Below are 13884 nucleotides of genomic sequence, written 5' to 3' on the forward strand. Positions count from 1 at the left end.
GAATGTGATAAACGTATATATCTCATCTCCACATCAAAGCTTCATCTCACCTACAGGCTTTCATTTAACAACACATCACCTTCTCTGCTGTTAATTTCCACACTAGTATCTACTAAACTACACTGGTAGATTCCAATAGCTAAACGATAGTGGGGACAAGCAATAATATTGGTTGCATTAAACCCCCCCCCCCCCCCCCCCCCCCCCCCCTGTTATTTCCAGGAAGGACCAGAACCTGCTGTCGACAGTGAACTGTTGGTACTTGGTTCTGAACCAGACAAGGAGAGAGAGCAGAGATCATGCTACCCTTAGCGACCTCTACAACAACAACGTCATCTTCCGCCTGGCACACGTCGGAGAGGATGTCATCAGACTTTTCAAAAAGGTCAGGACCCCCCCACCCACACACACACACACACACACACACACACCACAAGCACATGCACACAGAAGCTGGAGGAGAACGCAGGTGATACAGGGAAAGGAAAGGAATTTGAAGGAGGGAAAGATGAAGTGAAGGACATAGGGGTGATTACACACACATGCCTGGGATATTAACCTACAGTATGTGCTGTCAGGCTGGGCTAGTACCAACCCTGTCTACCTCTGGATGGCAGACCTACAGCTGAGAGATGTGTTCCCCACCTTCAAATGTCTTTTCTTCCCTTTCTCTGTGTCACCTGCTCCCTCCTCCAGCGTTTCCTGTTCTTCACAACATCTTTGTCTTTCTAAAGTGGTAAAGAAACTACATCTAGTAAACAAACTACAAGTATAATCTCAGCTTCTATCCTGCAATTTTCATGTCATTAAATGACTGAAGGATACATTGCTGCATGAAATGTCCCTGTTAATCTTCACCTAAGTATACACATTAGCTATAGCCTAGGACCCATCAGAGCTATAAAGCATGTCTCAGAGAGAGAGTTAGAGCAGAGAGTGGCCATGGTTCAGGGACTACAGTATGATGGAACGGTCTGGCTGGGGGAAGCACAGATCAGTATCGATCCACAGCAACCGGCTGAGGTCTCACATGATTTATGTCCTCTGGGAATGGATATGCTGTCAGGGGGAGCCGGGATGAGGCTGGGTTACTCTTTCCTGGTGGGTTGTTCCTGCCTGGTGGGCTGAGTTGTTCCTGCCTAATGGGCTGAGTTGTTCCTGCCTGGTGGGCTGAGTTGTTCCTGCCTGGTGGGCTGAGTTGTTCCTGCCTGGTGGGCTGAGTTGTTCCTGCCTGGTGGGCTGAGTTGTTCCTGCCTGGTGGGCTGAGTTGTTGCTGCCTGGTGGGCTGAGTTGTTGCTGCCTGGTGGGCAGCTCAGAGACAGGTGGCTGAGTAATTTCCTGTTGAAAAATGATAAAATCTCTCCCACTGCTGTTGAGTTGTGGTGTAAAGTCTGTTACAATGTCAAGGATGATAGCAGTAGCACCATCTATGCCAGGGTATTATTTGGCCCCTCACATTTTCTGATAATTTTATTTTTTTTGTCATGGTTGCACCTAAGTGCAACCAACCATCTAAGGGCAGTCACATGGCCGTGGCTGTAAAAACACCAGGAAATCAGCTCCAAGTTATTTTCATTTTGCAAATCTGTCCTCAGGTATTCCCACACTAAGAGACCAATGTTAGCATGGTTTGAAATTGTTATTTTAGTCATATGTTATATCTGTTTGGGCTTTTTGAGGTCAATTTTCAGTCTACAAATGATTTGTAATTGTTCCGGCCCGCCGATCATCCGCTCAAGAAAAAAAAATCGTCATGGGCTGATCCCTGATCTATGCATTCCATACCACATACCATCCGGGTTCAATGTAGAAGCAAATATTGTGCAACATGAATATACTAAACTATAAATAATGTTAATGAATACTGTTTAAGTTGTTCTTATATGCATAAATGTAGTGTTGCTGCCATAGCACCAATCTCTGAGGAAAGTGGAGTTCATTAGGCCTAACTCACTGCTGCTGGGCATAACAACCCATGGCCGTGACAACCTACCACCACTGATGCCTAAATACTGCTCTTTTAACCTGTAACACACTCTGTAGTGTATTACTGAAGAGGAATACCGTTCCTACTCTTACAGGATTATTTAAACCACTCTGCCTTCCATACTTCCTCGTCTATTAGCTGCCTGCCTGTACACAGCCTTTTTCATAAATAGAGAGAAACAACATGTCGTGGTGTTCAGTCATCTTTCCCATACAGACACGTCAAAGGGAAACGCGTCTCTTCCATACAGACACATAATCCCGGGGAAAGCGATGTATTCATGCCTCAGGGAAACAACCAGGTCTGTTAATGGTAAACATGTTCTTCCTGTCACCTGTGAGATTGATTTGCACACTTCATGCTTCCTCTGCTTCTTTTCAGAGCAAAGACATCGGGGTGCAGATGCACGAGGAGTTGGTAAAAGTCACGAATGAGCTCTACACTGTGAGTAAACATGTCACTCTCTCGCTCGTCCCTCTTTCTTTCTGTCTCTCTCTCTGTTGCCTCTCTCGCCCCTCTTTCTTTCTCTCGCTCTCTCTCGCCCCTCTTTCTTTCTGTCTGTCTCTCTCTCGCCGCTCTCTCTCTCTCTCTTTCCCCTCTTTCTTTCTCACGCTCTCGGCCTTGCTCTTTTTTCTCTCTCTCTCTCCTTCCTTTTCTCTTCCCCAATCTCTTTGTACTGTAAAGTGTCTCCTTCCATCCACTCCCCATGTTTGTTAGTTAGCCTCCTGAAGCTTACGCCATTCCGCTAGACCCACCTCAGACCCTCTGACTCTCTGCTCTGTTGTCTCTGGGTTGCCCAGGATCTGCCCAGAGCAGAATAGCGTTATCAGCACTCCAGCAGCACAGCCTTGCTGCACAGGTCATTTCCTTCTGCCCTGGAGGACATTAAGAATTAGCATTTTTCCTCCCGCTGTGAGAGAAGTTGTAGTTGAAGGAGAAACTGTACTTGCCATTGGCTCTGCTCCAAGCCGACTCAGCAGTTTCCACTGCAGTGGAGGTCTGCTCGCTGCCAAGGTGCGTCGTCACATATTTACATATTCAGCCCGTGCTACACAGGATCAAACACAGATCTGTTGTTAAAGTTAATTGGCACCCTTCTCTTCTGTCTGTAAATTGAATGTGTACATGAAGAGTATGCATAAGAAAACGCACACAATCATGAATGCGCAAAGACACCTTTCCCAGGTTATGTTTCAGTTTGATTTGATGAAACCAAATCAAATTGCATTTGTCTCATGCGCCGAATACAACAAGTGTAGACTTTACACTTTACACTCACAAGCCCTTTCCCAACAATGCAGTTAAAAAGTAAGAACATTACAAATGGATTAAAAGAAAATAGTAACACAATAAAATAACAATAGCGAGGCTATATATAAGTTATATACAAGGAGTACCAGTACCGAGTCGTGTACTGGGGTACGAACTAGTTGGGGTGATGGATTTAGGTAATATGTACATGTAGGTTTGGTTAGGTGATTGATTGATTTGAAGTACAATGTACATGTAGGTAGGTGTTTAATTAACTGTTCAACAGTCTTATGGCTTTGGGGTAGTCCACGATCAGCTCCTTTTGTCTCCCTGACGTTGTGTGATTTGATGTGTGTGCTTGTGCATGCGTGAATGTGTGTTTGTGACAGGAAGGCTCTCATTTGTGAAATGTGATGCCTATTTCTGGCATGCCAGGGCATTGCTCTGTAACACAGACAGTATGGACTCTATCGGCTGTTTAGCCAGAGTCCTGGATTACAATCAATATGTAGAGAATGACATTGTCCACCAGCCAGACAGCTAAACCAGCAGCCACATTACAGAGGCTGGTATTATATCAATTGTATTAGAATGTTGATCCTGTTCGTTTGTTTTTGTTGGAGCACTGTGTTGAAATGGACATAGAGTGGCTGTGACTGACTCGTGTCGACACATGCAGTGTCTGTCCATTCACATCCCTCAGATGGATATTTAAGTGTTGTAGGCAGGCCAGTGAGCATTGGTAAAATAACACGACCACAATGTGCAGCAGCAAGCATGCAACCAATTGAAAATGCCTGGGCTTTAAATGCACTAAATGGCCGCATGAAGAATGATTCTGCATGACATACAACAGAATGATGCAGATTTTCATTGATTTTGCTTTTTATCATGTGTACGCCTCATTATACGTTCACCTGCACGCAGTCGGTGACATAGTTAATAGCTAGTACTTGTACATACTGGTACATGTTTTATGTACAGTGTTGATGCATAATGCACAATTGAGCGCCAGCTCGGCTTCAACACGTCCCCAGCTTGATCCGACTTCAAGTCAGAACCAAAGGCTCCTCTCTTGTTTCACACCCAGCAGCAGCCAGAGGAACCAGGAAAGGTTCTCTGTGACTCGACTCGAGAAAAAGATCTCTGTAACCTTGGCTACAACAATCTTCCTGCTGGTTTCACTTGCGCTCTCCTCACCATCGATTACCTCAGTCAGAGTTGCTAGGAGACGTGTAAGAGAGAGGGTGAGTTTGTTGTGCGTGAGGGGAGGGAAACAGAACAGAAGTAACCTAATTTTAGCACCCGGTCACAAATCCTTAACAGATTTGACAGTAGCTGCCTTTCTGTGTTCTCATTCCGTTTACAGGACACGCGGATTAGTATGCCGAATCCTAACTTTAGATATGCACGTCTAACCAATCTCCCGTTGACGTTGTCTGTTACACGCTTATCGTGATGTTTTAGTGTATTGCCTCGTTACTCCGTTGAGTTAGTCTCGTGACCAATGTCAACTTCCAGACCACGAGCCTTGACGTGAACTTCGTGTACATGTAGTTGATTTTTAATGTGCTGTACGATGTCCTGTTTTAATGTGCTGTACGATGTCCTGTTTTAATGTGCTGTACGATGTCCTGTTTTAATGTGCTGTACGATGTCCTGTTTTAATGTGCTGTACGATGTCCTGTTTTAATGTGCTGTACGATGTCCTGTTTTAATGTGCTGTACGATGTCCTGTTTTAATGTTCACACTGACACACCGCTCTAACCCTTGTCGTCCTCCTGTCCCTGGGTAGGTGATGAAGACCTACCACATGTACCACGCCGAGAGCGTCAGCGCCGAGAGCAAGCTGAAGGAGGCGGAGAAACAGGAAGAGAAGCAGATTGGCAAGGCCAATGAGGTCAGCACCAGCCTCATGCGCCACGACGACCGCCCACAGCGACGCAGCTCCGTCAAGAAGATGGAGAAGATGAAGGAGAAGGTGTGGCTTGGGCTGAGTGTGTGTGTGTGTGTTCTCCCAATTGTCTGTAAAAGCTCTGAGGACTTGGATGCATTAGCCTCTGACATTTAATCAGTTAATGTACAGTATATACTAATGACCAGAAACATTAACTGGTTTTGTTGCCGTGGTGAGACTCGACCTCTTGTTCCATATGTCGTATGTAAATTATTTTGATCAGATTAGACTTCCATAGATGGAACAAAATGTTTTACACCCTTGGTATAAGAATCCTTTTAGAGAGAGATCATCTATGGTTTACTGATTTTTGTCTCTCTGTCTCCCTCTCTTCTTCTCCCTCTCTCCCCAGAGACAAGCCAAATACTCTGAAAACAAGCTGAAGTGCACTAAAGCCCGGAACGACTATTTGTTGAACCTGGCCGCGACCAATGCTCTGGTGGCCAAATATTACATCCACGATGTCTCTGACATGATAGATGTGAGTGGGTGGTACAGGACATGCTGATTACAACAACATGAGAATGGTAGAATCCATTTGGTACACAAAAGCCCAGTAGCATCTTGTAAAACAGGGTATTTTATTCAAAGTTAGCATTCTATTGATTGCAATGAATAATAGATACAATAGTTTGATTGATTGAAGCAGAGTAGCATCTGACACAGTATCTCCTATTTTGTTTGAAGTTAGCATTTTATTGATTGCAATGGATTTAATGAATAATTGATACAGTAAGATAGTTTGATAGATGGAAGCATAATAGCGTCTTGTGACACAGTATCTCTCCCCATTGGTTTGGGAAATAACATTATGTGCTTCCCAATGGTGGTAACCATAGAAATATAATTACTAGAACAGACATTTCCATTGCAGTAGTTCTAATTCTATGGTAATGACAGTATTTGGTATACATATTTAGTAGACATTTGAGGAACGATTGTCAGGTTTTAGATGAAAAAAAAACAATGATTGTGAATGTGACTTTTATGACTGGGTAGTTTTCCTACTCATCCCAACCTGGGTGAGGTTTATGGTTATTGCTGTCATAATGACTGTGTATTTTCCCTGTCTGTGACCTGGGGAAAGGGTTAGTTATTTCTATGGTAATGACTGTGTGTCGTGTTGTCCATGCCTGCCCCCAGTGCTGTGACATGGGCTACCATGCCAGCCTGGCGCGGACCCTGAGGACCTACCTGTCTGCAGAGTACAGCCTGGAGACGTCCCGCCACGAGGGGCTGGACCAGCTGGAGGGGGCCGTGGATGCCATGGATGTCAGAGGGGACAAACACAGGGTCATGGACATGCACAGTCAGATCTTCTGCCCGCCCACACGCTTCGACTACCAGCCACACATGGGCGATGAGGTGAGGGAGGCGGAGGGTGCGTGATTGGAGGGGTGATTGTAACAGCAATGCCAGGGTCGAAAATATACTGCTGAAAGTTCTGTTTTTTTTTTCAAGCAGATTTTCTCTCTACTCAGCCTCTCTGCCTCCTTTTGTCTGTCTTGACTTGAGGTTTCAAGTGCAACATTGTATCAAATCAATCAACTGGGTCTGGCCTGAAGCTGTCTCTAGTGAACTTTGCAACATTCTATCAACTCGCCTATTCCAGGCCTTCAAGGTTCCCCATGCCAGTGAGCTTGGGTCAGACAGCTGTTTTTGTGCAAGGGAAAGGTATTTTATGACTTTTCCACTGGATATATGGCATCATCAGATCATGGTATTTTGCTCTTTCACACCGAGGCTTGGTTATTTTTGAGGAGGAGATTGCTGGAAATCATTTTCAAATAGGAACTATTAGGCTATCATCTGCAAAGATGTTTTTTTTTTTAAAACAAGACTTCATTGACTTACTCTTACTGTGTGGGGTGAAGAAATAATGACTGAAAAGCTCAGCTTATTAGTGGTAGATATGGTGAGTTAAGACCAGCAGAAAACATCCCCAAATGGGCACTTTCCTACATATGTGCGCAGCAGGCCAGGTAGGCTACTTCTGTGCTTGCTCCCTCAACATGAACAAGACAGAGAAACCAGACCCATGCTCATTGCTCACATGGAGCACTCCAAACAAAAGATGATGAAAAATATTGGCAAAGCTCGTAAATGATAGTTACGAAATGAACCTAAACTTGTTTCTCACAAGTGTAGCAGGTTGTGAACTCTGCAAAACGCATTTCCACCCCAAGAATGAGAATGGTAAATGACTGTAGGCCTAATTAGTAATACAATGCATTAACAGAAATTAATGTAACCAAATGACGGGCATTAACGGTACATTTTACTACTGGTGACGTACAGTATGTCATGGGAATGGATCATGATGAACAATCAAAGGGCAAATAAAACAATGAACGTGCAAAATAATTGGTGGGAGACAGTTGAGTGCGTTCTGGAGAGAGACGCGCCTGTTGTCTTATTTTCGTCCTTTGTCTCAACATTTTAAAAATATACACATCTTCACACATATCTTAGATGCTTTTCCGCTGACAGCTGCAACTCAATAATCAACTAGGCCTTTTGCCACCTGCGCTGCCTATGAAAGACTTCCTCATATGCCACAATCCTAGGCATATTAGCAACCCGTCCTAGTCTTTCTAAGTAGATTTTCATCTCTGTCATATACCGCTGGTACCAGGTTCACTGTTTAGAATCCCGCAAATGATTGAAAATGACGTTTTATTGGCTGCTTTATTGCAGGAGTTGCATGTTCTGTTAAAATGAATTACCATAATGTTGTTAGGTTCTGATTAGAGTAATAACTCAACGGACACTGTGAAAGCTTAAACCCAAGTTTATTCTTCCCAAAGGAACGAACAGCTGAATCGATGAAAACATATTCACCCAAGCACTATTGTTTAACTCTTTCTCCTATGCTGTGTCTCCTCCTACCCATCTGAACAACCAATGCATCTCTGTTGCTAGACAGAACCTTAGTGATATCTGTTCTTCCTCACTTCATCTGACCTGGCCTCTACCCCAAAGTGCTCACTCCTCACCAACGCAAGGCTGTCATGGTGACTGGCACCAGACTCTCTCTTCTCCTCACAGAGTTTCCCTCCCATAGGATTCCTGATGGCTAACAATAACATATCCTGAAACGTTATACATTACCCTCTCTCTCTCTCTCTCTCTCTCTCTCTCTCTCTCTCTCAGTGATATGAAAAAGTATATTTCCTATTCTCAGAACCCAACAATGTAAATGTTATTTCTGTCATTCTGAGCAACGGGGGTAGACGCCCTAATGGGTTACGACCCCAATGCATATGGGTCCTGTAAATTTCTCAAATGGCCAGTCAATTTAAATCTTTAAATCACCTTGTCCGGCGCCACATGTTCTTAACGGAAACCCTGATCTCTATATACAGTATCCATCCATCTAATCTAATCAATCTTCACCAGGTGTGTCAGGTGAGTGCCCAGCAGCCGGTGCAGACGGAGCTCCTGATGCGTCACCACCAGCTCCAGTCCCGCCTGGGCACGCTCAAGATAGAGAACGAGGAGGTGAGCTCTAACCCTAACATGGTCACATGGTCAGAGTCAGCAAACTTACCACCTGGGCCATGTTCAGTAGGTAAAACTTGTGGAACATTGTAGATAGGAATGCCATGAGTATTGTCCTTATTGTACATGTCAGAGAATGTTACAAAAAGTTACCACATCGTTGATTCTTAATAGACTGAAATTAGCAAGTGAGAAGGATAAATTATACATATCTATGTTTTTTAAATGTTAAACCCACAAACTTAGTCAATCCCCCAAAAACCGAAGTCCAATGGTCACTTTATGGACGCTATAGTCTCGTTTTAATCCGATGTCTAGACTAGGTAGGCACAGAAAATACTCTTAAAACTCAATTGCTAATAACCCTGTTAAAAAGTCCGGTAACGGCCGGACGGCTCATGATGAAAGGCGAGGAGTGTGTTGTGTACCTCCAAGTCGCTTTGCGATTTTTCATCTAGATTGGTATCATATTGGCTTAGATATGATAGTAGGGAGATTTGAATTTAACATTGTAACATTGTAACAACTCAAGTTGTGTCCTGCTGAACATTTTAGGGAAAAACATGCATACAGGATATGGAAACATTCAGTATGTTAAAACTGATTTACTGTCAGTCTTTTCTTGTCTCTTCAGAAATCCATCTAGGCAGAGGCCTATAGGCAAACATTGTGACTCATGTTTAGATGCACATCATGAATACTCAAACAGACAGGCTTATATCCACTCAGGGCCAACAGATGACCTCAGCAGCTCTGGTGAACCACACACTGACTGCATTACTGTACTGTTGACCATGTTCATGTCGGCTGGAGGCGTTCTCCTACTCACACTATAATGAAGCGCGCGCGTACACACTCACACACACACCCACAGGCCCTCCCTCTCACAAACATTCACACACACAATAATGCATTCACACACACTCTCTCTCACAAGCAAAGTGTAGCCCCTGGGATCGCCTCTCATCTAACAAGCGGGCAGGGGAGCCCCTACTTTATGAGGACTGTCACCCAAGCAGCGTTCATGCACAATACATCTTCTAAACTGACGAAGGTGTGGCCCTAGGGTTGACTCTCATCTTCCATCTCTTCCCCGTCGCCCACCAAGCCAGGCAGGCAGCCAGGCCCTAGCAATGAGCACTACATCCAGGCCTCCAGCTTCAGAGCCTGTCTGCTGGCTTCATGCTGCTGCAGTGATTCAGACAGATGTGTGTAAAGGTCACCATATTTGTGCTATGCGTTCAGCTTATCTCCTATGAATATGGAGGTGCTCCCTCTGCTCAGTTCCTCTCCCTCTCACACAGACAGAACACCAGTTATCTTCCTAATTATCTTCACACGGTCACACACTCACACCAGAAAACATGTCCCCTACCGGGCTGACTGAACTTTACATTATATATTATGCAAGCGGTTGTAGGATGTAGTACTGTGATCAAGATGGTGTCTGCAGAAATCATACTAGTGTAGATGTGGGACATTTTGTTTTTTAATTTTACATTTAGCTCTTAAAGGAAAAATCGACTCAAACTATCTTTTGGTATTTGTTTCATTAGTCCACTGTTGATACAGTCCCAAACAGATTTAAGAGCATTATACAATTACAATTGAAGTCTCATTGTGTGCAAGGAAAACACTGTGAATATTGATATTGTGACACAGTTTAATAATGACTCTTCCCTTTTTGAATTTCTTAGGTAAGAAAGACCCTGGATGCCACCATGCAGACGCTACAGGACATGCTGACGGTCGAGGACTTTGATGTGTCTGAGGCTTTCCAGCACAGCCAGTCCACTGAGTCGGTCAAGTCTGCCTCGTCCGACTCCTACATGAGCAAGGTCAATGTTGCTAAGAGACGAGCCAACCAGCAGGAGACGGAGGGCTTCTACTTCACTGTGAGTGGCTCTGATAAGTCACTTGACTTAAGACTTCACTGTGATTGGCTTTGACAACTAACTACGCTTACAAAGCATTTTTTCTTCTCATTTGTATGAATGCTTCCTGGTACAGTACCTTGCAAAAGTTTTCATCCCCCTTGCCGTTTTTGTATTTTGTTGCATTACAACCTGTAATTTAAATAGATTTTTGTTTGGATTTCATGTAATGGACATACACAAAATAGTCCAAATTGGTGAAGTGAAATGATTATTATTATTTTTTTAAACGGAAATGAGGTGCGCGCATGTGTATTCACCCCCTTTGCTATGTATATGTATTCACCCCCTTTGCTATGTATATGTATTCACCCCCTTTGCTATGTATATGTATTCACCCCCTTTGCTATGTATATGTATTCACCCCCTTTGCTATGTATATGTATTCACCCCCTTTGCTATGTATATGTATTCACCCCCTTTGCCCCTAAATAAGATCTGATGCAACCAATTACCTTCCAAAGTCACATAATTAGTTATATAAAGTCCGTCTGTGTGCAATCTGTTTGTCACATGATCTGTCACATGTTCTGAAAGGCCTCAGAGTCTGCAACACCACCAAGCAAGGGGCAATACCAAGCAAGCGGCACCATGAAGACCAAGGAGCTCTCCAAACAGGTCAGGGACAAAGTTGTGGAGAAGTACAGATCAGGGTTGGGTTATAAAAAAAATATCATAAACTTTGAATGTCCCACGGAGCACCATTAAATCCATTATTAAAACATGGAAAGAATATGGCACCACCACAAACCTGCCAAGAGAGGGCCGCCCACCAGAACTTTCAGACCAGGCAAGGAGGGCATTAATCAGAGAGGCAACAAAGAGACCAAAGATAACCCTGAAGGAGCTGCAAAGCTCCACAGCTGAGATTGGAGTATCTGTCCATAGGACCACTTTAAGCCGTACACTCCACAGAGCTGGGCTTTACAGAAGAGTGGCCAGAAAAAAGGCATGTGGGAGACTCCCCAAACATATGGAAGAAAGTACTCTGGTCAGAAAAGACTAAAATTGAGCTTTCTGGCCATCAAGGAAAACCCTATGTCTGGCGCAAACCCAACACCTTGCATCACCCCGAGAACACCATCCCATGCTGTGGGGATGTTTTTCATCGGCAGGGACTGGGAAACTGGTCAGAATTGAAACCATGATGGATGGCGTTAAATACATGGAAATTCTTGAGGGAAACCTGTTTCAGTCTTCCAGAGATTTGAGACTAGGATGGAGATTCACCTTCCAGCAGGACAATGACCCTAAGCATACTGATAAAGCAACACTCAGGTGGTTCAAGGGGAAACATTTAAATGTCTTGGAATGGCCTAGTCAAAGCCCAGACCTCAATCCAATTCAGAATCTGTGGTATGACTTAGTTTGTTGTACACCAGTGGAACTCATCCAACTTGAAAGTGCTGGAGCAGTTTTGCTTTGAAGAATGGGAAAAAAATCCCAGTGGCTAGATGTGCCAAGCTTATAGAGACATACCCCAAGAGACTTGCATTTGTAATTGTGTCAAGGTATGTGTGAGGTAGGTATGTAGGTATGTGATGGCAGGGAGCTCAGGCCAGCTTGGCCCCAGAACATTGTCATCATGGGTTCAATTCCCACAGGGATCACATAAGTTACTTTACAAAAAGTATAATAGTGTCATACATTATTATTATTGTATTAACACAACTTACAGTGCATTAGAAATGCTTTTTTCATCTTTCTTAATGAATTACATACTGATATTAGAGTACTTATGCTACTCAAGTTTAGTGACTTTCTCCAGTGTTCATCATTATGCAGCGTTATGCCCTGTGGAATTCAGACAGGCAACCATCTGGTTGTGAATTCATTTGACTGGTATTATCATCAGGCTTTGCTGATACAAGTCATGCAAATTAAATATGAAATTAACCTTTGCTGTAATGCAGCACTGACTGTAGCCTACAGTTGCAAGTGTGGTCCTGTGTGACTCAGTTTGTAAGAGTGTGGCATTAGCTAAGATTGCCACGGTCACAGGTTCAATTCCTGCAAGGATTACATATTAAACATTAATTCACTTACTGTACTACTTTCTATAAATTGCTTTGGATAAAAGTGTCCCTTAAATGTCATATTACACATTGTAACATTTATTTTCTCTCTCTCTCTTTGCATTCTCTGTCTCTCTCTGCCTGTATAGAAATTTAAAGAGTACCTGAATGGCAGCAACCTTATAGTTAAACTACAGGCCAAGCATGATCTACTGAAGCAGACGCTAGGAGAAGGTGAGAACAACTCTCCTGTTACAATGTTGTTGTGCCACTGCCGTTCATTGGGCCTTCACCGCCCCTTTAAAGCGCTAGCAGCAGCTTGCCAGTCATCTTATGGAGCAAACGTTGTTGTTTTATTAAATAAACTTAACTGCAATCAGCTACCAGTAAGAAAACCATATTGTATACACTCCCCTATGTATTTATTTGGACAGTGAGCTAAAACTTAACATTTTGGTCTATACTCCAGCATTTTGGATTTGAGATCAAATGTTTAATATGAGGCAACAGTACAGAATGTCACCTTTTCTTTGAGGGTATTTTCATATCTGTTTTACTGTTTAGAAATGAAAGCATTTTATGTATCTTGTTCCCCCATTTGAAGGTGTCATAAGTATTTGGACAAGTTCAATCATATGATAATTAATTAAATGGTTAATAATTATGACTGACATGCTAACTTTTCACCATTACCAATAACATGAGAGGTTTTCATTTTATTAGGAGGGGAAGTTTATGATATTTATGCCTCTTAACTTTCTCACTCATCAATATAAACGATTCAGTCATGATTATCCATAATCATGGTAGTATCCACAGTAATGTAGAAGTGCTCAGAAACATATATTCCTATTTACAATAAAAGTCACTCCAAAATGCACAATATGTTATTTACCATTTATTTCTATTGGTCACAACATAACCTGAAACACAACCCCAACAAACTGCAAATGCCCCCAAAAGGTGTGTAGAGTCACAAGCTTGATGTAGTCATTGCATGCTAGAAATATTGGACCAAATACTAAATACTTTTGACACCTTTTAAGTTGATACAAGATACATAAAGTGCTTTCATTTCTAAACGGTGAAAGAGATGTGTATGAAAATACCCTCAAATAAAAGGTGCAATTCTGTACTGTCGCTTCATATAAAACATTTGATCTCAAGTCCAAAATGCTGTGGTATAGAGCCAAAATAAAAGTTTTATCCTATCTAACATTTAGGATTTGGCACATTTT

The 13884-nt window shown here is 42.9% G+C and overlaps 1 protein-coding gene across 2 annotated transcripts in view; it reads left to right on the plus strand.

Moving 5' to 3' along the window:
* LOC139370889 (SLIT-ROBO Rho GTPase-activating protein 3-like) overlaps positions 1-13884 on the plus strand; it is a 65545-nt gene that overhangs the window by 27038 nt on the left and 24623 nt on the right. For both annotated transcript variants that reach the window (XM_071110749.1, XM_071110751.1), the window contains exons 3-10: positions 223-385; positions 2369-2431; positions 5035-5220; positions 5549-5677; positions 6340-6561; positions 8596-8697; positions 10395-10592; positions 12796-12880. In XM_071110749.1, coding sequence (XP_070966850.1) covers positions 223-385; positions 2369-2431; positions 5035-5220; positions 5549-5677; positions 6340-6561; positions 8596-8697; positions 10395-10592; positions 12796-12880 — 1148 coding nt within the window. The remainder of the gene's footprint in view (positions 1-222; positions 386-2368; positions 2432-5034; positions 5221-5548; positions 5678-6339; positions 6562-8595; positions 8698-10394; positions 10593-12795; positions 12881-13884) is intronic.

Source organism: Oncorhynchus clarkii, chromosome 17 (genome assembly GCF_045791955.1).
Source record: "Oncorhynchus clarkii lewisi isolate Uvic-CL-2024 chromosome 17, UVic_Ocla_1.0, whole genome shotgun sequence".
Lineage (NCBI taxonomy): Eukaryota > Metazoa > Chordata > Actinopteri > Salmoniformes > Salmonidae > Oncorhynchus > Oncorhynchus clarkii.